Source organism: Equus asinus, chromosome 22 (assembly GCF_041296235.1).
Source record: "Equus asinus isolate D_3611 breed Donkey chromosome 22, EquAss-T2T_v2, whole genome shotgun sequence".
Lineage (NCBI taxonomy): Eukaryota > Metazoa > Chordata > Mammalia > Perissodactyla > Equidae > Equus > Equus asinus.
In genome coordinates, this window is record NC_091811.1 from 58,887,675 (window position 1) to 58,912,900 (window position 25,226).

At 40.9% G+C, this 25,226-nt stretch overlaps 1 protein-coding gene across 1 annotated transcript; it reads right to left on the reverse strand.

The window, feature by feature from the left end:
• Positions 1-73: 73 nt before the first annotated feature.
• On the reverse strand, positions 74-19,806 carry NEMP1 (nuclear envelope integral membrane protein 1). The gene is made up of 9 exons (XM_014843969.3): positions 19,661-19,806; positions 11,738-11,862; positions 10,327-10,546; positions 8,866-8,938; positions 7,705-7,798; positions 7,127-7,241; positions 6,198-6,423; positions 5,229-5,402; positions 74-4,493 (listed from the first exon to the last, which is right to left on the reverse strand). The coding sequence occupies exons 1-9, from the start codon at positions 19,785-19,787 to the stop codon at positions 4,313-4,315; spliced, it is 1,335 nt and encodes a 444-aa protein (XP_014699455.2). The 5' UTR covers positions 19,788-19,806; the 3' UTR covers positions 74-4,312.
• Between the last annotated feature and the right edge of the window lie 5,420 nt (positions 19,807-25,226).

Here is a 25,226-nt window from a genome sequence, read left to right on the forward strand (position 1 = left end):
CTAATTGCTGAGTATCTGAAAACAAGAGATTCAAACAAGAAAAGTACATGCTCATTAAGACAGACCACTATATAGTCTATAAAACTTTATTAAAATTGGGATTACTTACAAACTCGTACAATAAAAATGAAAAAATATATAATAAGATATCATTATTTTTTCTTACAGAAAAGAGTGAAAATGAGACCCATGGCAAAGAGCCATCCCTGATCATTTTGTTCCTTTCAAATGTTCATGAACATTTATTTTAAATATAAATGACAAATCTTTTAAATAACACTAAGGCATTACCCACAGGGTAAAACTTACCCAGTGATTCCTTACCCCTGTTATTTCACCACCAATTCCAGAAACATGGGAAAGTGAGGCAATGCAGGCTGTCACAGTTCTAATAACTCACATTATGAGCTATCCACTCTGTTGACATAAGAATACTGCCATGCTGTAGGAAAGTTCAGAGAAGGTGATCTTACCATTTTCAAGTTATTGTCAAGAGCGTGAAGAGGAAGACGACACACATGGATGGGGGCTGTGTGCCACTCCCATCCCCACCAAAGCTGTGCACTGATGCTGGCATGAATCTGCTTTGTTTGTTCCCAGCAGGCTCTGGCCCCCATCACATAAGGCACCAAACATCCTTTCCAAGGTAGTAACCGTCTAGAATCCAACTCAACAGAAACTGAATCAATAAGCTAAGTGATCAACAGATACCACTGGACCACAATTGCATAGGTTTCCCTAAAAATATAACAATCAATTTCTGTTGCATCAAACATAAACCAAGGTTTAGGTTCGTTTGCCTTGGGCAATGGCTATTTTATATGTTTATTACTTGGTTTCAGTGCCGGTGTAAAATGAAGGCATAATAAGTCTGTCAAAGTGTCCTCTCCTTGGTTCAGATAAAATTCTTGGCATTTCAATATAGGTTATTATCTCATATGTCAGACCTGAGTCCAAAGGAATACTAGAAGAACATTTAATTTCCTTTCCTCCTACTTCAGTTTTCACTACTCAATTCAGAGAAAAGTTATGAGTACACAGCTAGGAACCATTTTTACGCAGGCATCCATCTGAGCCCATATTTTTTTCCGGAACAACAAAAAGACTGAAGCAATTGTATAATCCATTCCCAAGCCTTTTATGGCTACCAGGGCCTGGGGGACTATCTGGCCTACTTGGGTCCTTTCATTCATCAAATCTTTATTGTATATGCCAAGCGAGGACTGGGTTGAAGGGAACACAGTCAAGGAAGACAGGGCTAGGCCCTAGAATGGGATGTATCAGCAAAAAATGGAACATGGGGACTCAAAGTCTATTATCAGCAAAATCCCCTTTGTAATCAACATACAAGTCACAAATTTGGGGGGAGAAATAAACTAGTTTGGGTGGGATGAAGTGGTTATTGATAGGAATTTCTTATCAGAGGATATCAAAGTTGCTAAATTTTCCTTAGTTTTAGTCATTGGTTCCACTGATCTAGTGAAAGCCAGCTGAGTGGGAAAGTGACAGGGAAATGTTTTAGGCCAGCTGGCTCTTAGATTCCCATTAATGGAAGTCATGCTCTACACAACTTGGTCAGACTGATTAGAGGCCATAGATTTCCAATGCTGATGAGACACTGAGCCCCAGGGCCAATTTACAGCTTGATATTTGCCGAGCAAGACGCTGACTTGGCAGCAGATGTGGCTCCAATGTCCAGCTCACTCCATAGTTATGCCTTCAATCTTTCTTGATGAGATTGGTCTGAGAGAAGAGATTATGCTGAAATTGCAAGAGCTGTAACTGCCAGAGAAAAATTAAATGGGGGCTTCAGGTAGTGACTGAGACAGCAGACTAAGTGGCCAAGAGGGAGACAAGAGCAGCTCCTAAAAAAGGTTTATGGAGTCAAGCAATCTCGGGGCACACGGAGGCTCTGAAGCACCTGGGGCAGGGCCAGGACACACAGCACACCAGAGGCACCGTCCTTCACTGTCTGAGCACAGCTCTCATGCTGCGGGACCCACTGTCATCGCAACGGCCTACAGCTCAGTTCTCCAACTACCAGACAGAAAGTAATAAACTGAGTTTGATTTTACTCACCCCAAATTCAAACACTGTGGAAAAAACTGGTCTTGAGAAGGAAAGTGTATTTTACAAGGAGTTTACTAAACAGAAGAAGAGGAGAATCTCTCTCTGCTTCACAACGCTTTCTCACTGAACTCAAGACACGAGTCAGGAAAAGTCACCCTGGCAGCAAGCTTCAGCTCCCTAAGTAGCTATCTGGGTGAAGGCACCAAAGTCTCCAGGGAAACCTGAGACTACTCGGACAGCTCAATTATTTTTTCAAATCAACTTATGCTCAAATATGCTAGGTCTCAATTTCTATAAATGAGGCAAAAAAAATATTCTATTCCAGAGGCCTTAACAGTTCTTTGTAGAGAGGTACAATTTCACCAGGTACGTAATTCACACAGGCATAAAGGTTTCCCAATATAAAGCTCCTTTATATTGGGACTGCAACTTTAACCCACAGCATCTGCCCAAAAACCCTTATTTTTCACATCCTACTATATGTCTATTTGCTGCCAGTTGAGGTAGTTGTCACTTTAGGACAGTTTAAAGCTGTGGGAAACACTGGTGGAAATAATCAACTGGCCACCTGGAGGGGAGTCTCAGAGCTGACATTTTGGAAGTCAGCAACGGAGCCCAGGGCCTTTCAAAATTATCTGCTAAATGACTGGTCTGAAGGAGTCATCACGGCTTTTTAAAAAATCATCTGCCTTCTCCACGATCACAGTAAGCCAGCCAACCTGACACTGTGCTCCTGCCAGGAGTGTCTACTGAGCAATTACAGTTTTTTCCCAGGTAGAGTGAAGATCACAAAGAAAGAACCAAGTGAAGGACAGAGACTTGGGAATTTGCTCCCTCATAAATGACATTGCTGGTTTATAAGGGTACTTTCCGATGGCAAAAAGAATGTGAAACTAACGCCACTGTAATAAAAGGCAGCATGCATCTCTGGTCAGAAACAGAACTGCACATAAGTACAATAAGTTCATGGAAAAGCATATCTGATCCTGATGGCTGAATGAGCACCCAGAGGCAGGAAGATTATCTGGAGGTCTATTTCCTGTGCAAACCGTGGCAGCTACTTAGCTACAACTTGTATGCTGGATCAAGAGACTTCACAGATAGTTTCGGGGCTTACAAATTAACCAGATTTCATGAGGGAGGAGTACGGTCGTGAGGAAAGCTGATAGGAACAGGTAGAACAGGTAGACAAAGGAAGAGAAAGGAAAAGGAGATAGTTTCTTGATTCCACAGCCACTCAAAGATATGTGACCCATGGACAGAAAAAACTGAGAACCTGTAAAAAGCATTTAAATTCCCTAAATAAGATCACTTTTCCTAACTAGCAGGAATAACGCTATAAACCAAGGGGAAGAGAATAAAAGAAATAAAACAAACTAAATTGTACATATTTCCCAGGTGAGGGAACAGACCCTTCCTGAAAGGGCAGCGGGGGTGAAGAGGATCGGGAAGGGAAGAACGCAGACGTATTTTTAAGATGGAATTGAAAGTTATGTATAATAAAAAGCGCCACAGACCTCCCCTACAGAAGAGCCTGCAGGCATGTTCCTAAAAGTAAGCAGGACTTAGAATATCACACGCGTGAGAACTAATTCAAAGCTCAACATCACAGCTCCTGGGGCTTTAATGGAGAACCCATATTAATAATATGTAGGGGCCTCTCTGGGGCTTGTCACTCTGCAGCATTTGCTGGTTCTAGAACATGAATTTGTTACATTTTAAAAAACGTATTCATTTAAAAAACAAGATAGACAAAAGCTATTTTCCTCTTAAAACAGTTAAAACGAGGATTATTCTAAAGTCACTGAAATAAAAGCAGAAGTGAAGGGAGGCTCTGATTGTAGATTTCTCTCTGGAAGATGCAGCCTGTAGTCTGAAAGCATTGCTGCACAGACTTCTCTCTTCTGAGTGCGAGCCACAGTGGCAGAAATGCCATGACTGAATCGACTTTCAAAGGGGAGCTAGAACACCACACTAGCTGTGGCCGTCCAGTTTCTTCGGAAACATGATGGCTTAACTGATGGGAAGCATTTACTACTTTATCCACTCTCCTTCCTCAGGGACCCCAAAGAGACCACCAAGACCATTTCTGGAGGAAGGCCTACTCAGGCCTCTAATCTCAGCGGGAGAATTTCCACACTCTCTCACCCCGTTTCAAAGAGCTGAGAAGCAATTGCACAACACATGTAACATGGACCATCGAGGTACCAAGCCAGTCCACATAAAAATAACTGACCACCACCTAAGTCAGGAAGTTGTTCTGTGTGACAGTGGGGTACTGGGAATCCGAGTCTTCCTCCTCAGAGGATGTTTCTTCATAGATCTCATCCTGGGCAATGAGGCTCCCTAATCCATACTCCTGCTCGTGGACAGAAACCTCATTTGGCGTGAGGTGGAAAGAGCCTTCCACAAAGTCAGCAAATCTGGAAAAGAGAAGATAATACTCATTAGTAACCTGCCTTCTGCCTTCTCTGGTTTTCTTTCAAAATAAGAACAAATTAAAACCCTTCATATGCTCACAGCTCAAATTATATTGGGTCTAGCCAACATCCCTGTCCCTACTGGCACGTAAGTAGACTAAAGCAAGAAATAAGTAGAAAAGGAAAGCTGGGATCGTAGGCCAACATCCCTGCACCCTCATCCTGCTTAATAAGCACTAGTCTATCCTCTTTAGTTATGGAGGTGCTAAGGTTCCTTTAGTCATCTGCAATCCTGATAAGAGAAGTTAAGGGGCATTAGGCATTTTTTCGTGTTTATTGCCCTATAAACTTTATGCCATCAGGATTCCAAATTGAAGCTTCACATAGTCATTGGTACGGTTGCCCCAATAAAAACAAAAAAAACCCAACTACCACTCCACACACACAAAAAACCACTCAGAGAGCAATGCAAAACTGCCAGAGGGGGACCTTAGTATGGTACCAGAGTCTTCTCCCCTCAATGCTACAGTCAAAGCTAGAGCAGATAGTTCCTTGAGGACCCAGAAAACAGCCTACTACTTAACATATGATGATACATACCTTTCTCTTGACTACTCCTAGATGAAGAGGAAAAGAAAGCCTCAAATATAAAAAGATTATCTACAAGTATGATCTCTGTTAAAACTCAAGGTCACAATTACGCTGATAAATGCTTGGCATATCTGGCCAAGAGTTTACCTCTTTGGAGACTGGATTCGAGAAACAGTCTTCCAAGGAGAGCAGCCCGGACTGTTACAATATTCTCGAAGCTCCTCTAAAGCCTTTCGGGTCTCCACCTCTCCTTGTATCCGATACTCTTCTTCTGTCAGGAGACGAGGTGGGACAGTCTTTCCTGTTGCCTTACACATCTTTCTGTGCTCACCAAAATAACATTGTGAATCATTAATCAGTAATCTATGTCCATCCTTACCTCCAGCTCCCTTCAGTGGGCCAAGCATACTGCAGAGAGCCTGAACATTAAGATTCATCACGCCCACCTGTCTTCCACAGACACCTTTAGTTATAACGTACTCTTGACACGTTAGACTATGAGTGACAAGTCAGAGTAGTCAATATTATTCACAAATGTAAATAAATTCACTTATTTTCCAATCAATGATAGACAAAATATTTATTTTCCAATAAATGGAAAAGTGACAAGAAAATGATGGTATAAGACTATGCTCCATTAACTAGGTTCCCCAAACTGAAGGTATCACTTTGACTATCTGTAATAGAACAACCACTGATAACCTCGGAACCTATGACCACTCCATATTCAGTACGCAAGGTGATAACATGCTATGAATTACATCTTAAGATAAGACCAGGACTCCCAGAGCAATCTGAGAGCCAATGTGAAATAATCTGAAACCAGGTGACCTGAGGCATGTGGTATAAAAGCGATATACTTTGCACCACCTAGTGGTATCAGGAACACATGACACTTTGCTGGATGCTTTTATTTCATATAAAGTGACTAGAATAAAACTATAAAAATGCCTACAGAGAGTCTAAAAAAAAAGACTCAGAATAACAAAAGCAGAAGCATAATACAACAAATTGTCATTAACAGAGAGGCTCCCAGGTCAACACCTCTGTATCCTTTTGATGCAATTACATCCCACATTGCACGTTTCAATACAAAGTTCAATGCCTTTCAGTCACCTGTAGGTGATGTACAGCCACTGAATAGGGTACTCCAGGTTCTTAGTACACAGTGCAATGAGGACAGTGGCAAGGGCAATGTGTGGTATCTGGATACTGGAATACATGAAACACAGGCCCATCAGCTGCAAGGTCCAGGTGAGCAGGTTGATACTTCGTTCATTCTCCAACGGCCCATACTTGTAACAGACTGCAAAACTCATGAATCCAACTGAGAGGACATAGCCTATGAGAAGAGTTATCAGAAGACATTCTTTTTCATCTAAAACTGGTAAAAATAATTTGTGTGGGTGGCAGCAGTAAATTCACTATATAGCACCTATTGAACCAGGAAAATAGACAAGACTTTTACTCAATTATTCACACTTTTTTCAGTTTTCAGATATATTTATTTCTTTAAGTTCCCATCCTTTCTGTTTTCCCAAATTTATTTGGTTCAAATGGAGGATTAAAGCTACATGTTGAACAACTCTAGAATAGTCTGTTTAAAAAATCAAATATATGAAAATCCAGATTAATCACCTCTTAAAGGGTAGATTAGGGGTTACTATCTGTATTACCAAAGGATTCTCACTTTACAGATAAAATTCACTGAGGAATCCTTTACTTCTTAAGATCTTCAAGTGTATTTAAAATATGATTATATTAATAAAGTCAATTTACAGCTTTTTAGAAAGATGCCTATTGTGTTAAAAGAGGTGTACTTATAAACATCAACAAATTAAAGTCTTCTACCTAGCAGCATCATTTTAACTTAAGAGAAGGTGACAACTGTAGAGGTGTTAGAAATAAGTGACGCACTGTGATCCTTAAATGTTAATAAAATGACGTGAACTATTAAACTTTTGTAAGCAAGCAATATGTTTTCATGATCAAATTAACTAAAACAGCCGATAAACATATAAAAAGAAAAGAAAACCAACACTTACTTAAAAGATACTGCCAGTAACACCTCCAGATCTCTTGTAAATTTTTAAAAACTAGTTGAATGAGGTACAAAGAAAAGGACCAGCCTCCCACCAGGATGACGTAAATGGGACTTTTCTAAGACAGAGTAGAAGTGAAAGCAAAAAGTTACAACAGGCTTTCCATACATAAAAGCAGCAAAATGGAACTACGATTTAAAAAAACAAATTCAACCTACTAAAACTGCACAAAAAACACATCTCTTAAAAAGATGTCCTTTATATTTAAAATGCTACAGTCTGCAAAGAACACTGGGGAAACGAGATGCTAAATCACTTTAGAAAGCCTGGCTATGTAATTAGAAATAGGAAGGAGATTTTAATCCCCCACTAGGCAGAGGACTTTAAATAAAAATGGAGCGTTTGCATGTAATCAGGCTCCAAGTTTCATCACTGAAAGTACCCTTCTGAATCAAGGAAAGAGGAGGACATTGACTTATCAGCCATCAACGCAAATTTCCAGTGCACTAAGATTTTCCAAGAAAACACTCATTCAACCATCCAAACTCAGCCTAACAGCATAGGAAAATTCTGCTGCTTACCTTGGGCATAAACTTGGACAGTATGAAAATGATGATTAGTAGAGAGGCCACAATTCCCACACTCATCCCAGTGGAATAGTAGAAGATTTGGCTTCTGCAGAGAGAAAATTTATTTCATCACTATGTGTGTATTCTTCATACATGCCATTGTTCAAACTAGGACAACTATTCCAGCCAAAAGTTAGAGAAAAGGTACAAGATTAGAGCAGGTATTTGCCCAAAACTTGAGATCAGAAAACTGAAGAGACTGGCATAATGTAGTCACTGTCAGATTATGAGGATTAGCATCAATGAGGTCCCCTCAGATATCCCCCAGATATCTGCTTAGTGTCCCACTCCCATCCCCAGCATCTCTCCCAACCCCATTTCTAATAAGAGTCTTTCTTCTGAGGAACTGCACAGATTCTCCTGGGAGAAGGCAGGGGAAAGAAAACTGCCCAAGTGGAGACTGGAAACTAGAACTCAACTGATTACCCAGAAGGATAAACCAAACATGGGGCCTAAAACAGAGAGCTCCTACTCCCATTCCAGGCTCTTTCTACCAGATAGTCCTCCCTCCCCGGGCTTCTCTCAGGATCCCCAAAATAAGGACCAGCTTTCCCCAACCTCACTCCAGCCCAGCTTCAAACTCCAATTGTTAATCTTTCATTTGCTACTCCACAAATACTCTATTTACTTGTGTGCGAAGTTAATGTTGCTTCTGCCTTTGTTCAATGTTTAGTGACCTATACGTTTTCTTCATATCTGTACATGTCACTTTCACCTGGCTTGGTAGTAGGTTCCTAAAGGCAGGAGATGAATAAGTGGCTGATGTTTGTTTCTTTACTAATAAACAGCATGGAACTCAACAACACATGGCCCTGTAAAAACGAGGGCTTAACAGGTTATTTCTAATAGTGGAAACGATGGTGATGTTTTGGCTAAATTCCATTCTGTAATGGGTCAACCTACAGGAGAATTTCATCATTGACAACCTTATTCAATACAAGAAAAAACAAAAAGCATAATGCATATTAAAGTATTTTTCAAAATTATCCAAGCAGGCAATGGCCTAGCCATAAAGGTCCTGGAAAAGGGAATGGCAGCACTTAGTCTTTACAGTAAAAGTCCAGGAGAGGAGGCCTGAGCCTCGTCATTTTGCACCCTAGCCTTGGAACCTACCTGCTCAGCAAGTCTCCACAAAAAAATAGTGTAAGTCCAAGGAGGAAAACGAGGAAGAGTTTGGGGTCAAATCCTGAAATAAATAAAGACTTCTGCTTACTGGAGAACCAAACAGTTTAAGGCATTATAGGAAAAAAGGCAATGTTGGCATTATTGGTCAGCTAATAAAATAAATGCAAAGAGCCCACCTAAACAGCATTGTAAATTCCACACAAAGCCTGGGCACTCTTCCAAAGAGAAAGTACAATTAGGTCTCTGTCTAACCTGTACTTCCCAGAAGACCTTATTTTATTTGGCTACCTACACCAAGGCTAAAAGAAACGAAGCTTTGCTTTTTGGACACAGCCAAGCATGCTGGCATCAGCACTTCATGCGATCACCCACTAGGGGTCTCTCCCACTCTGGCTTTCCAACCTTAAATCTTCACAGGCTCAGATTCAGCAGATTTGCCTAGAACTTTGGGTCAGGGCCCTTTGTTGTTCTCTAACTGGTTGCTTTTCTTGCCCAATACCACCACCTATTTCCCTTGGCTACACAATCACTGTGCTGGAAAAGGCTACACTCAAACACATCCCAGCCAGGACCCGGGGGCCCTAGCAGAGGCCCCTAGTGGCATGCCAGACACTCCCACAGATTTCCCGTTCACCAGCTCTGAGGCTAGGGGAGGTCCACAAACAGAACAGGAGCAAGAGGGATCAGTAAATGTAAAAGGAACACCAAAAAACTGGCCAATCCTATACAGCCAAAGAACTGTGGTCCCCTATGACAACTGGAAGGGCACAACCTATTTTGTTGCAAAACCCAGGAACATTTCTACTACTCACAACATCCAGGACCCTGGGTAGTACCCAAAGAGAGACCAAAAGTCTTGGAGAATTCAACAGGATAATGATCCACCTCCTCTGTGAAACTTTCTCAGACACATTCAGAGAAGGGAAAACGTCTACTAGTTCCACCAAATAAGCCTTAAAATGCAGTGCTCTTCATATTTATTTATGGCTCCACAAACACTTTTTCTACTTGTGAAGTATTAATATGCAGTTCTACCTTTCTTCAGTTTTTATTGTTTAATCATTCATGTCTTCAAATGTAAGCCTGTACATTTCAGAACATCTATCTTTGTCTAGAAGTGCCCAGAAGGCAGGAATATTTGTCTTGCTCTGAAGAATACTAGGCATATCAGCTCAGGGCCATTGGATGTATTAGGAATGCAAGTCTTCAGGATTCTAGGCAAGAAGGTACTCAGAATGACCTAAGGTGAAGTGTCTCGATTCCAGCCCTAAAGGGTTTTATGTGGGGTGGAGTCCCCCTGCACTGTCTGGAGCTGTGGCCTACTCAGGTTATAATCAGAACCAAAATGGAGCTGTCTTGGGCTGACTTCTCTGTCTCACTAATTATACCCTTCAAAGCTCAGTCCCTTCTCACAATATGATCCATCAGAAAAAGAGAGATAAGACTTACTCCGGGTCATAATGACACTGTACGTGGTGTCGTCCTCTATAATCTCAACTTTGAGGCAGGTTTTTGTGCTGTATAGACCCACATTAACATAGGTGTCATTCAATTTCTCTTTTAAAAAGGAGGAAAAAAAGTTCCAGATACTAAACTGCTCTAGCTCCTTCAGTTTCTCCTCATTCTCCACCTGGGTGACTCGTACCAGTTTGGAACTATTTACCCGGATCTGTAATACAAGTAAAATCAGGATGAGAAAAAAAGAAGTAGGAATTTAAACTTTTCACAAAAACAATATTTTTTTAAAGCTTTAGAGTAAATAGCTAAATCAGTAATGGTATCAGTTTTCCACAAGGCTTATGAGAATTATAGAGATGCAGTGGCTAAAATATAATTGGGCAAATAACATCACAAATGGTACAGAGAGGCAGCTGTTAGAACGTCTTGTTGACATGATCTGAATCTACTATTACGCCAGAATATAAGGGGAAAAAAAGAATTCCAAGCTGAAAGAGTTATCAATACAGCTATTTATGAGAGAGCATACAAAGCAAGGGTCTAGAATATTAAGAAAACTGCCAGCCACATAAACAGCCCTGAAAATATTTCTCATAGTGACAGGCTGAGAAGTTCAACCCTTTGTCACAAATCACTGATTACAGGTATATGTTGGTTATAATGTGCCCCAGATGGAATATGATCTTTATATCAGACAATAAAAAAAGACAATTAAAAAAAAACACCAGAAACCCACCCTTATGTTTTTGATATGAATAACAAATGCCCTTATCAGTAATTATGCTTATAGCAGCAGCAACATTTCCAAAAGGACTCACTTTGTTCAACCATTATTAGAGCCAGACACCCTTGCTTGCCAGGTGGCTCAAGAATATTAGGAAATAAATGAGACTGAAGTCATTCTGTCGAGGGGAAACTTCAGCTCAGGGGTTTATGAAACATCTTGTGTAGAATCCAAACAGAACAGGAGCAGCAAGGCAAAGAGTTTACACCCTGACGGACAGGCGGCGGTTTCCAGCCCCAAGAAGGAATGTGGCCTTTAAAGAGAAAGAGGGGGGTGTGTGTGTGTGAGTGGGTGTGTGCATGCGTGTGCGTGTGTGCGTGTGTGTGTGTGCGTGTGTGTAAAAGGAGAGACAGGAAGAGAAGGAAGCAGTTTCTTTGGGGAAAAGAGGAAGGAAGTTTACCTCAGGGTCAAGTATTGTAAGCTATTTAAAGGAACAGAGAGAGAGAACAAAGTAGGCATAAACGCTTGCTTATTGATAAAAACACAATTCAGAATAATCTCAACCCTTACAAGACTGCTAATAATGCTTTTTTTTAATTGTGTGTCAAAGTACTCTGTAATCGCAGACACACAGATATTCACAGAAGCAGCCCCTGCCAGGGGCCTCCAAAATATTACCTGGATCCGTGTCCATACATCATGCCACTTTGGGATAAGCACATTTTTATAACAGAATTGTTGATTGGTATTCACAAAATCAACTCGGGATTCCTGAAGCATGACCACGTTTACATCAATTCCGGCTTTAGGCAAAGAAAGGAAATAAGAACATAAAAGAACAAGCTAATAATTATAATTCATTTCATAAAAAGAATTAAACTGATGATTTAAAGTTGCAGATAAAATGTCAGTGATAGAAACAGGAGAAAAACTGAGATGATAGAAGAAATAAGGCAGTTTTATTTCTGTCAAGTTTAATTATCTAAATATTAAAAATAGTCACTTAACCCAGAATAAATAATAATAAAAGCTACTATTAAGTGTTTACTAAGACACAGCATATTGTATATTCCAGCTGTAGGTCCTTGTGGTTGTGCTATGTGGGATACCGCCTCAGCACAGTCTGCTGAGTGGTGCCATGTCTCATCTAACCCTCCCCAAAATGCTATGAGGTAGGCACTTTCATAATCCCTGTTTCACCAATGAGGAAGCTGATGTTTAGGAACGATTAAGTAATTTGCCCCAAATCACACAGCTGGTGAATAGCTTAAGCAAGATTCACATCCAGGTCCTGTTTCCCTTATAAACGTGTAGGTAAAGGAACCCATCTGTTGATTTTCTCTATCCCTTTCCTGAGTAGGATGAATAGAATTGGCAACGTTTTTTGTATATATAGTATCTTAAGCAGATACAAAAAGATCGCAAAGTTACTTTTTTCCAGGCTGTTTTGTTTCATTTCAAGTTTTAAGAGCAGTCAATGATTTTACCAAGACTGAGGATTCTCCCCTCAATCTCAGCTAATTCAAGGTTTAAAAAGTGACCACTCGAGGCCAGCCCCATGGCCAAGTGGCTAAGTTCCCGGACTCCGCTTCAGAAGCCCAGGGTTTCGCCAGATCGAATCCTGGGCGCGGACATGGCACCGCTCATCAAGCCATGCTGAGGCAGCATCCCACATACCACAACTAGAAGGACCCACAACTAAAAATACACAACTATGTACCGGGGGGCTTTGGGGAGAAAAAAGAAAGATAAAATCTTTAAAAAAAGAAAAAGTGACCACTCTTGTATCTTCCCACCCAAGTTTGCACAAGCTACCTTCTTCACCACAAAATATTTAAATAATTTCTTCCTTGAGTTCTATATTGTACTTAACTTACTAAGTGCTAATCTAAGCAGAAATTTAGTTATCACTCTGGTTCTTAGTATAAAGGTGAATAGATTTAACAAACTAAAAACAAAACCAAAAGCACAAAAACCTCAACCAAACCTTAGAAAGCCAAAGTTAGGGGCCGGCCCCATGGCCGAGTGGTTAAGTTCGCACGCTAAAATAAAATTTAAAAAAAAAAAAGCCAAAGTTACACACAAAAAAAGGCAATGATGCACACCAATCCAAAATGGTTTTAGGGTGAAGTTAAGACTAATTTTGAAGCTAAATTCAGCCATAAACCTAAATGTAAGAGTAAAATCTATAAAATGCTTAGAAGAAAACACCAGTGTAAATTTTCATGACTGAATTAGGTGATGGTTTCTTAGCTATAACACCAAAGCATAAGTAACCAAAGAAAAAACAGATGATTTGAACTCCATAAAAATTTAAAACTTTTGTTTCAAAAGACATTATCAGGAAAGTGAAAAGACAACCCACAAAATGGGACAAAATATTTGCAAATCATATACCTAATAAGAGCCTAGTATCCAGAATACATAAAGAACTACTACAATTCAACAATAAAAAGAGAAATAACACAATTTTTTTAATCGTCAAAGGATTTTTTTTTAAAGATTGGCACCTGAGCTAACATCTGTTGCCACTCTTCTTTTTTTTTCTTCTTCTCCCTAAAGCCCCCCAGTACACAGTTGTATATTCCAGCTGTAGGTCCTTGTGGTTGTGCTATGCGGGACACCGCCTCAGCACGGTCTGATGAGTGGTGCCATGTCCATGCCTGGGATCCAAACCGGTGAAACCCTGGGCCTCCGAAATGGAGCCCGCGAACTTAACCACTCGGCCCTGGGGCCGGCCCCTGGGCAAAGGATTTAAACAGACATTTTTCCAAAGAAGATATACAAATGTCCAATAAGCACATAAAAGGACACTCAATATCATTAGTCCTAAGGGAAACGCACACCAAAGCCACAGTGAAATATCACTTCACAATTAGGACGGCTATGATCAAAAAGAGGCCAATAATAAGTGTTGTTAAGGATATGGAGAAACTGGAACCTTCCTACATTGCTGGTGAGACTATAAAGTGGTGAAACCTCTTTGGAAAACAGTTTGACAGTTCCTCAAAAAGTTAAACACAGAGTTATTATATGACCCAGCAATTCCACTCCTACGTATATATCAAAGAGAACTGAAAACACGTCCACACAAAAACTTGTAGTGAATGTTCACAGCAGCAATATCCATAACGACCAAAAAGTGGAAACAACCCAAATGTCCATCAACTGATGAATGGATAAACAAATGTGGTATATCCATACAAACGAATATTATTCAGCCATAAAAAGAAGTACTGATACATACTACAACACGGATGAATCTTAAACATTATGCTGAATGAAAGAAGCCAGACAGAAAAGGCCACACATCGAATGATCACGTTTATACGAAATGTCCAGAATAGGTAAATCCACAGAGACAGAAAGTTCGATTAGCGGTTGCCAGGAGCTGGGAGGAGAGGAGAATGGAGAGTGACTGCTGAGGTGTATGGAGTTTCACTGTTTCATTGTGGAGTAATGGAAACATTCTAGAATTAGCCAGTGGTGATGGTTGCACAACCTTGTGAATATATTAAAAAACACTGAAAGGGTGAATTTTATGGTATGTGAATTATATCTCAATTTTTTAAAACTCAGTCTTGATATTCTAGGGAAAGAAAAAGTTTTCCTTGACCCTCTTAGGGTCCCTGGCTGATGTGAACATTAAACTGACAGATAGATTAACGGGAGAAAAGCATACAAATTTATTTATTATGTTTTACGTGACACAAAAGCCTTAAAAAGGAAACGAAGACCCAAAGAAACAGATCTGTTTGATGGTTTGATGAAGAGTGGACAGTCGTGAAGGAGGATGATAGGGTAAGGAGGATGAGGTAATTGCAGTAAACTAGAGGAAACGGAGCTAGGCCTGTGTTAGGATTCTTCTGGGCGTCCCTTTGTCTTTGAAGAGAAGGATGCTCCTTTCCTCCAGGCACAGGGAGGGCACCCCTCACACGAGGATTCTATGGCCTGTTTCAGGGAAGAAGGGCAAGCTTCCCACCTCTGTTGTTTTCTCAAACTCCCTCAGCTTAAAATATTCATTATGCCAAGGTGCCATATTTTGGGATGGCATGTCCTGAACCCCATTTATCAATTTCTCACTAGGGTTTAATCCAATAGTAATTTGGATTTCCTTCAAGACTACCTTTCATAAAATGAAACCTTTCAAAATCCTGTTGACTTTTGTCTCACTAGCAAGCCCACAAATATACCCAAAGAATACCCACTCACAAATATGGATCAAGAGTTTATTTTCCTCTGGAGAGTCTGAGAGTAACGTCATGTGAAGCTTAAAACTACTACATTTACAAAGTCATTGAGATCTGCAAAAACATTGGGGAAGTATTAAAAAAAAAAAGTTGAACAAGAACCTATCACTTCCTTAAAAGAATATCCAGTCAATTTACAAAGCCCCAAGTAAAAACATACACTTGTCAAAAAAAAAAATTCACACTTATTAACCCCTTCTCTCCCACAGCACCAAGTAATATAACAGTACACCTTTTAAGCCCATTATTATTTTCAAGAGGTAAGTAACATGCAAATTATCTGTCACTAGCACAGGCCATTTGAAAAACATAATGCCAAGAAAAGGCATCTTGTTTTTAAACTTTAAAATTCTCCAGTGCCATTTTCCTAAAGAAATAAAACTGTTTTATAAAAAGCAGCATCTTTTAAAATCTAGTTCTTCCTTTTCCCAAGTTCCATACCATTCACGGGAAAGAATTTTAAACAACTAAGTAAATAAATAAATAAATAAACTTGAACAGCAGCCTCCTATGGAAATCAGCACCTTGGCCAGCCACATCTTTGAAAATTTATCAAGAAGGAAAATACACCAATTCAGCCTAAGAGCATAATTTGTGGAAACAATCACTACTCTGGCTCTGGCTTAAACTGCTAGAAACATAGACTAAACCAAACGATTTTAAACATACACAAGTTGTCAAAATGCTCACATTAGAACCTTGTGCTTCCAGTAGCAAAAGGACATACACCACCTCCCTTCCCCTCCCCAAAGTGAGTTAGCCAGCACGTTAAAAAGCAGAATTTATTAAACATTCAAGAAAATGCCTTCTGAGCCCAAATATCTAGTTCTTCTCAGAAACTGCCTTCTTGGAATTTAGTGAATCACAACTTGCTTATTGTGTTTACTCATAAAGCAGCTAGTCAAAGGTTAATAACTTCATATTTACTTATAATCCTTATGAACTTACTTTTCACTTACTTTTCAATCAACAACACTGATCATTTAACATCTACAGGTAAAAGGTAATGAAAATGATTCACAGAATGTGAGGACTTGAATGGACCCTAAAAAGTCATGAGAAACCACCTCTTCTAATTCTTTTTTTTTTTTAAAGATTCTATTTTTTTCTTTTCTCCCCAAAGCCCCCCAGTACATAGTGGTACATTCTTAGTTGTGGGTCCTTTTAGTTGTGGCATGTGGGACGCCGCCTCAGCGTGACTCAATGAGTGGTGCCATGTCCGAGCCCAGGATTCAAACCGATAAAACACTGGGCCGCCTGCAGTGGAGTGCGCGAACTTAACCACTTGGCCACAGGGCTGGCCCCTCTTCTAATTCTTAAATAGCCTCTATTCATTCCTAGAGGTAATCCACTTCACCTCACCTCAAATGCTAACATGAATTATATACTAAAAAGTAAAATAAAAAAAATTAAATGGTACCACACACACAAAAAAAATCAATGCAATTTTGGATGGCCTTTTAAGCATAAAAGCAACAGAAACAAATCTAAAGAATAAAATCAAGTAACCACATAAAAAATAGAAATCCTAGGGGCCAGCCCCGTGGTTAAAGTTTGGTGTGTTCCACTCTGGCGGCCCGGGTTCATGGGTTCAGTCCAGGCGCAGATCTACTCCACCCACCAGCCATGCTGTGGAGACATCCCACATACAAAGTAGAGGAAGACTGGCTTTAGCTCAGGGCTAGTCTTCCTCAAACAAACAAACAAACAAGCAAAAGAAAAAGAGGAGGACAGGCAGCAGATGTTAGTTCAGGGCGAATCTTCCTCACACACACACACAAATATATATATATCTTCTATTTAAAAAGATAAAAGGGGCAAACAAATTAAGGAAAAGTTCTGTAATAAATAGACTATTAAATATATGTATATCCTAAATATATAAAAAAGCACATGCAAGTTGATTTTTAAAGTATACAAAAATCAGAATAAAAAGACCAAGAATAAAGAATGCACACACTCTCCAAAAAATTTAAAAGTCTAAAGAGAAAACTTAAATAGCTTACAAACAGTTGAAAGATGCTCCCTCACAAACAATGCAAGAAATGCAAAGTAAATTAGGATATCACTTTCCATCTATCAAACTAGCAAAGGTGTGACAGTCTAGAACATCGAATGCTGGCAATGGTATGGGCCACAAGCAAATACGGCTGAAAGTGGTGTGAACTGGCTTATCTTTGCAGGAAAGTATTTTAGCAAGAAGTTTCAAGGGTCTTAAATATATTTTAGCTTTTGATCTAACAAATCTATTTCTGATAATCCTAAAAAAAAATCCAAATACAATAAAAAACTTATACAGAAATGTTCAAAGTGTTATCTGCAACAATGAAAAACTAGAAACACCACAAATATCCAACCAAATGTTTGAGAAATATTAAGTAAATGGTCTGTCCATAAAATAGTATAGAATACAAGGAAAAACAACATTTATGAAGAATTTTAAGTGACATAGGAAAATGTGTATGCTACAAAACCAAATAAGAAAACTACTTTAAACTGGTGGTATCCAGGGAAGAGAACAGGACTGCTGACAGGTATACAGATGTATTATCAGCTCAAAAAAATTTTTTTAATTAAAAACGTGTGGAACAATATGGAAAAACAACAACAAACACAGAGAATAGACTGGTGGCTACCAGAGGGGAAGGAGAGGAGGAGGGCAAAAGGAGTCAAAAGGGACGATGGAGGGTGACGGATGGCAACTAGTCTCTCAGTGGTGAACATGAGGTAGTCTACACAGAAGCTGAAATATGATGTACACCTGAAATGTATATAATGCCATAAACCAATGTTACCTCAATAAAAAATTTATTTTAAAAAAATTATTGCTTAAAAAAGAAAAGTGGAAAAAGACCAAAAGAAAGTGTGCTAAAATAGATGGCCTCTGAAGGGAATAAACAGTGAGGGTTTTTCCTACTTCTTTATACCTAATTGTACTTGCCAAATAGTCTAAAATAAACTCATATTATTTTTATACTCAAACTTTCAAAAACTTCCAGTGAGAAAGAACTCCCTACCTTTCGAAGTATTCCATTCTAGGTTTAAGCAGCTCTACCTTTTAGCGAGTTCTTCCCCATTACATGACTGACTCTTTGTAGCTGTCACCCATATGATCAGGCCACAAAAAACAAACAGCATCCCCTGAGTTTACTCTTCTCAAAGTCAAGAAGTCCCTGTTCCTCTCTTCATTAAAGAAACTTAAAGACAGACTACTGACGGAGCGCTGACTATGCAGGAGCATCTTTGCCTATGTTTTCTCTTTCATCCAAACAATCCACAATCCCACTTTAGAGGTTAACCATCCGGCCCAAGTTCACTCAGATCATAAGTAGCCCTTCAGATATTACTCTGGGCCCTGCCTCTGGAAAAGCATCTTCCTGGATACTCTCCTCTCCCTAAAAAACTGTTCAGGACGCTGCACTTTGGAACTAGGTCTATGGAACCTGAGACAACCTTAAAGCGGCAGCTCAGGATAATCGTTGTGATGGCATGAGACAGTCGGCAAACCAGGGAGAGGGGAGACAGCATAGTATGTGTTTACAAGATAAGGTTATCTTAATTAACCTTGTGTCAACTGCCTCCAGTGGAAGCTCGGAAATCTCACTTATGTTTCTGTTGTGCATTTAACGACAAGGGAGTAGAAGGAGGTTTTTTACAAACACACTCCAGGTTTTCTGGATTAGAGTAGAAAAGGAAAACAATTTCATCCCAGTCCAAAGCCAATTATCCAGCAGCATGTATCAAACAAGTTTGCTTGAGGAGTGAATAAATTTCCAACAGAAACCTATTCGACGCTGAATGGCGTTCGTATCGTTTTTGGAAACGGGAATGTAATGGCTCCAGGTCCGTTCTACAGGGCCGGTAGAGGCCAGGGTCTTACAGGAGCAGAAGTTGTGTTAGATAGAGGTCACTGCATTTCAGTGAGCTGTAATTATCTGCTCAGCCACCCGTGCCGAGTCCTGACAGAGCAGACGCTCAGAAAGTCTTGCTAACTTGATGAATGAATGGGATGCTCCCTTTCCAGATGCAGCGCTGCCTGCCCGAATGGTCCTCCGTCTCCTTCCTGTTAACCAGGAACCTCGGGGAGGCCCGCGCAGCGCGACGCAGCCCCCAGGACCGCTTCTCCCCCAAGTCCAGGCCTCCCCGCCCGTCTCCCCCCAACTCTGGGCAGCTGCCCCAGGGCCCAGACCCCTCAGTGCCGACGCCGACTCGCCGACCACGAAGCTTCATCCCCCGCGCCACGCCTGCGTCCCTCGGCACAATAACGGTCCGCGCCCTGGGAACATTCACCACTTTCCTAAATATAACCCCACCGCACCCGCCCCCTTGGCAGTGGCTGCCCGGGCGGTACCTGAGCCGCAGACCCAGCAGCCGGAGAGGACCAGGAGCAGCCGCACCGCCCCACCGCCCCCCGTCCCCCAGCCCCAGGGCCCGGCACCAACTGCCGGCGAGACCGCCACTTTCATTCCTCCCGCCATGGTGGCCTCAAGCCGCCGCCTCCTCACGTGCCTCTCCCCAGCAACTAACCCCGAACAGGCAGGGCCGGCAGCCTATCCGCTACAAGACCCGCCCCCTAACAACCAATCGGATGGGCGGGACTTCGAGCACTCAGTCCTTCACGGACCCTAAATCCCGCCTCTTAGCAACTGACGCGAGAGGGCGGGAGAAGCAGCTTTCAGCCTATTAGAAGGCGGGATCTCACCTTAGCAATGGCGACAGGAAGATCCCACCCCTTAACAACACGCTTCCGTCTCCACCTTGTTTACAACTGGTGAGATTGATGGTAAGTTTAACCAATAGAAAATCAGAATGGACGAGCGCTCCCTGACCAAACTTGATAGTTCCATCGAAACCGTCTCAAGTTCCTTCTGTTTTCTTTCTTTCCTTTTTACCACGATCTTTTTGTTAAGGGAAACTTTTAATTGAGACCTCTTTATAAGTAGGGTCCTGACGGGACAATTTTTTTAAGTAAGATGACTGTGTCCTCCAAAGCCCTGAATGATTTAAAACGGAAATCACAACACACACACAAGTTGCGTTGTCAGTATTTTATAGGAATAAACATTAGAATTTTAAAACGTAGTCATAGGGATTTTTTTTTTTTGGAAGCGAAATAAATGTGACGACTAAGGAAAAGTTTTTTATTCCTCACAATATCTCGTGGCAGATATCTCCATTTAAGAAGAAGCCAAGGCTAAGATAGGCAAAGGAATCTGCCCAAGATTGCATCGTTGGTTGGGCTGCGCTGCGGTTCCAGCCTAAGTCTTACTGACCCCGAAGCCTGAGTTCTTCTATGCTTCAGGCAGCTTCCCGTTAAATGATTTAATACAGTGAGGGCCTAGCAGAGTGCCTGCCACGTAGCAGGTGTTCAGTAAACGTTAGTAGAAGTTGAAGCATCATATTTTTTTAGAAGATCTGATAGTGGTGGGTAGGAACACTAGAGATGATGGAGCCTAGTGAATTGAGAGGAAATTCAGGGAAGGAGGTAACCGCTGGGGAAGGTTCGAGCTTTCAAAACAAGGAATTGTTAAGAAGTCGAAATGAGGCTGAGCCATGGACAAAAGAAGAAATTTCATCCTCAGAAAGGAGCGGCCTACACTCCTGCTGCAATGGTCATCTTATGTCTCTCTCACACACGTTCCCTGGGCTGACCCAAAAAGGTCAGTATCAACAGTAATAAATCACATTAATACGATGTACTCTTGATAGCAAGTGGTGAAAATGGCATTTACCTCTCTGGTTTTCCTCCTTTTCCATGAGAAAAACATTAAACAAATTCCAATAGAGGGGCGTCCTACGAAATACCTGACCAGTACTCCTCAAAACTGTTAAGGTCAGCAAAAACAAGGAAAGTCTGAGCAACTGTAACGGCCAAGAGGAGCCTAAGGAGACATGACACCCAGATGTAATATGGTATCATGGATGGGGGCCTGGAACAGAAGAAAAATATTAGGCAAAAACTAAGGAAATCTGAATAAACTATAGCCTTTTAGTTAATAATAATGTATCAATACTGGGTCGTTAATGGTGGCAAAGGTACCATACTAATGTTAAGATAATAATAACGGAAACTGGACGTGGGGTAAATGGGAACTCTTTATACTATCGTCTCAGTTTTTCTGTAAATCTAAAACTGTTTTAAAAAATGATTTGTGTATATGTATTGTTGACAAAAATAATCTATAATCAATCTATAAATCAAAATTGGGGTGAGTTTATTATGAGCCAAGTGTAAGGACTATAGCCCAGGGCCTTCCTTCCCCAAAGAAGGAAGGGCATCAAGGAAGTGGGGTGTACAGAGTGGTTACACACCATCTTGGAACAAAGCATACATCACATATGACAAGAATATCTCTTATACTAATGTCAGGAGATGCTTAGCTGGCACAGCAGGTCAGTGGTCACAAAGTGAGCTCAGCAGGTCAGTAATTAATCCTTAGTTCCCAAGAAGAGATGCTTATTCTTAAATGCTGATATGGCAGAAAGCTATATCCCTATCTTTAGGGGCATCATTCTTGTCTTTGGGGCATAGTAAATATTCAAAACAGACGTACAATGCATGCTCAACAGGCCACCTCAGGCCATTTTAGAAAAACCAGGTCAGGCCAAATTAGTTTTAAACCAAATGGCTTCCTCATATACTCCAATATATCCTATTGCTTTTCATTTATCTATCAGTATATACACATACATACATGCTTGGGTGCACACGCACACACACACATTTTCTACCAGGCCCCCCAAATTCTCACCATTCAGAGCTCGCTCTTTGGTTGCGAACAAAGGCCAGGGAACAGGAGAACTAATTCCAGGTTTGGGAACTAATTCCAGAAGATCACTGACCACTGACTGCTAAAATGTGTAAATGAGGTGTACATAATAAGACTGGTTGTCCCATTACACCTCACCATCCAAATGAGTTCTGTCACTTCGAAGTAGTCACTCAAGAAGCTTTTAGCCTTGTTTTAATAATGAGGACACTGTTCAAAACACTTTGAAAAATCGTCTTCAGAGTCTATAGCACACACTGCAATGAATATTCATTATCTGCAGGTGGATGTGATTTATGCAAATAGCCAAAAGAACTCAGGCCAAGACTGATGAGTAAATGGGGTGGGAAATCTGGATATAAATGTGTTTCAGAATTTTTTATTTTAGAAAGGTATACGGTACATATACAATATATAAGGCAAGTGTCTCACTGGAGTCTGAGCACTCGTAATCAAACACATTAATATTTCTGCAATGAGATATATGAATATTCACACTGGGATAAACAAAAGTGGGATAAATCAAACTATAAATAATGAAAGGTTAGGAGGTCTGCCATAAAACAAGATCAGGTCAGATTAGGTTTTATTGTCAAATGAGTTATAAAAAACTTTTGGTTTTCATAATTTTATTTTAGGAAAAGGATTACAGATGGTGAATATTTAATGAAGACACTCCATCTACTCAGTCACTCAAGCTAGAAGCCCAGGAGTCACCCTAAACTTTTCTTCTCTTCCCCCAACCCCTCAGCCAATCATCAAGTCCTGTTGATTTTACCTTCTGGCTACCTTTTGAATCTATCCTTTCCTCTTCCTCTCATGCAAGGCATTTAGTCTGGCACCTGGCCATACCTCCCTTGGACCACTTTAGTTTCCTCCAAGCTGGCCTCCCTGCTGTTTTTACAGCCATAAATCCTTCCTCCACACTACTACTAAATGCAGACCTAACCATGTCACTCTCATGTTACAAAGTCTTTATGGTTCCCCAGAAATCTCCTGTGATGAAGTCCAAGGTCCTCAGTATGACCTAAAACATAGATGTAAAGAAACAACTACAACTGTGCTATTCCAAGTTTATTACCAATCTGCAACGCATCAATTTCAGAAATGGTGTAAGCATTTATTTGACAAAAAATTTATTTATTGAATCTAATAAAAACGGGAATTCTATTTCATTTTTCAATTATTCACTTTTAGAGTATTTTACAGAAGTAGTAGACAATAGATTGGAAAATTTTTTAAAGGTATGCTTTTGTTTTGTTTTGTTGAGGAAGATGGGCCCTTAGCTAACATCTGTTGCCAACTTTCCTTTTTTTTTTTCTCCCCAAAGCCCCAGCACATAGTTGTATACCCTAGTTGCAAGTCATTCGAGTTCTTCTGTGTTGGATGCTGCCACAGCATGGCTTGATGAGCAGTGCTAGGTCTGTGCCCAGGTTCCAAATCGGTGAACTCTGGGCTGCTGAAGCAGAGCGTACGAACTTAACCCACTCAGCCAAGCAGCCAACTCCAGAAATTTTTTTTTAATTGGTCCTTTATTACAGTTTGAGAAGCAAGAGTCTATAATGTCCTTAATGAAATTGCCTTGTACACCTCCCTGGGCTCGTTTTTAACTACCACCACCCCTCATATAGCAATAATGAACAATTTCTAGGTTCTCAAATGTATCATTCTGTTTCATACATCCATTTACATTCTGCTCTGACTTGACTGTCCCTTCCTCCCGGAAATCTCCTATTCATACTTCAAACTCCTAGGCTGCATCATCAACTCGTGTGCACGCCTATCTAAACAAGTTCCTCACAACCCCACACAGAAGACATCTCTTGTCCCCTTTACTTCTGTCAGTGTTTGTACCCTTATTATTGTACTACGTTGTAATTATTTGTTTACGTCTATCTCCCCTACTGGTCTATGAGTTCCTTAAAGGCAGAAGTTAGGATGATTTGTCTTTGAGGGGGTGAAGCATCGCTCCTTGTAAGATGACTCAATTGAAGGAAAATATACCTTAGATTATAATTCTTACATGTTACTGAAAGAGGAAATAATATACTTTATATACTTTATATTCATATATTTCTGTTTCTAGCAAGGATTTCAGCCTTCTACCTTTAGTATCTGAGTATGAATTAATTTACCAGAAGAATGGACATTTTGAAGATTTTGGTTTTTTCCTTTTTCTCCCCAAAGCCCCCAGTACATAGTTGTATATTCTTCGTTGTGGGTCCTTCTAGTTGTGGTATGTGGGACGCTGCCTCAGGGTGGCTTGATGAGCAGTGCCACGTCCGCGCCCAGGATTCGAACCAACAAAACACTGGGCCGCCTGCAGCGGAGCGTGCAAACTTAACCACTCGGCCACAGGGCCAGCCCCAAGAATGGACATTTTAGAAGGCCAAGGAGCCAGACCTGGACTGCCAGTGCGACTCCCTGGGAACTTTAAGGAGGCATGGAAAACAAATGTCCCCACTTACAGAGTTTTGCCCAGGTTCAGCCCCTTTTGGAGTAAAATCTGCATCAATTGTCCTTTTGAAAGTCACTCAGGTCTGGAAATAGCATCATCAACTCATTCATTTCAGAAGGCCCACCAGACCCCAGACCTACCCTGGAGAGGTCCTGGGCTGAGGGCGAAACCACAACTACAGGTAACTGAAATGAGCAGGAACAGCCATAAGGCCACCCAAGGATGGGAGCAATTAATTCTGCCTACAGGGGGTGCAGGCAGGTGACATGTGAGCCAGACTTCACTGACTGACCTGGAATAGGCCTCGTGAAAACTTGGGGAGAGGGGGTGAGCACTGCAATCTGCTAGATGAAAAGCTACAGGTGCCTGGGAATGACAATCCTTCTGGTTAGCAATTTCCTCACTCCTCTTCCACCCACTTTCTTCACAATCTTTTCCCCTGTTCTTGGAAAACTGGGACTCAGGATACTGCTTTCCTTCCTAGAAGAGACCAGCGTAGGCAATAAATTAATCCTTGATTAAATGGGATCGGTAACTCTGCTCTGCGTGCCCCTGACAACACTGAGATGGGAGAGCAGGAAAGTGTTCCTGACCTACGCTGGGGAGAATGGGGCCCATGGAAAAAAAAGAGAGAAAACTAAGACTTTTGTATTCACCCATCTCTTTTGTCACCCCTCCCCCCCACCTGT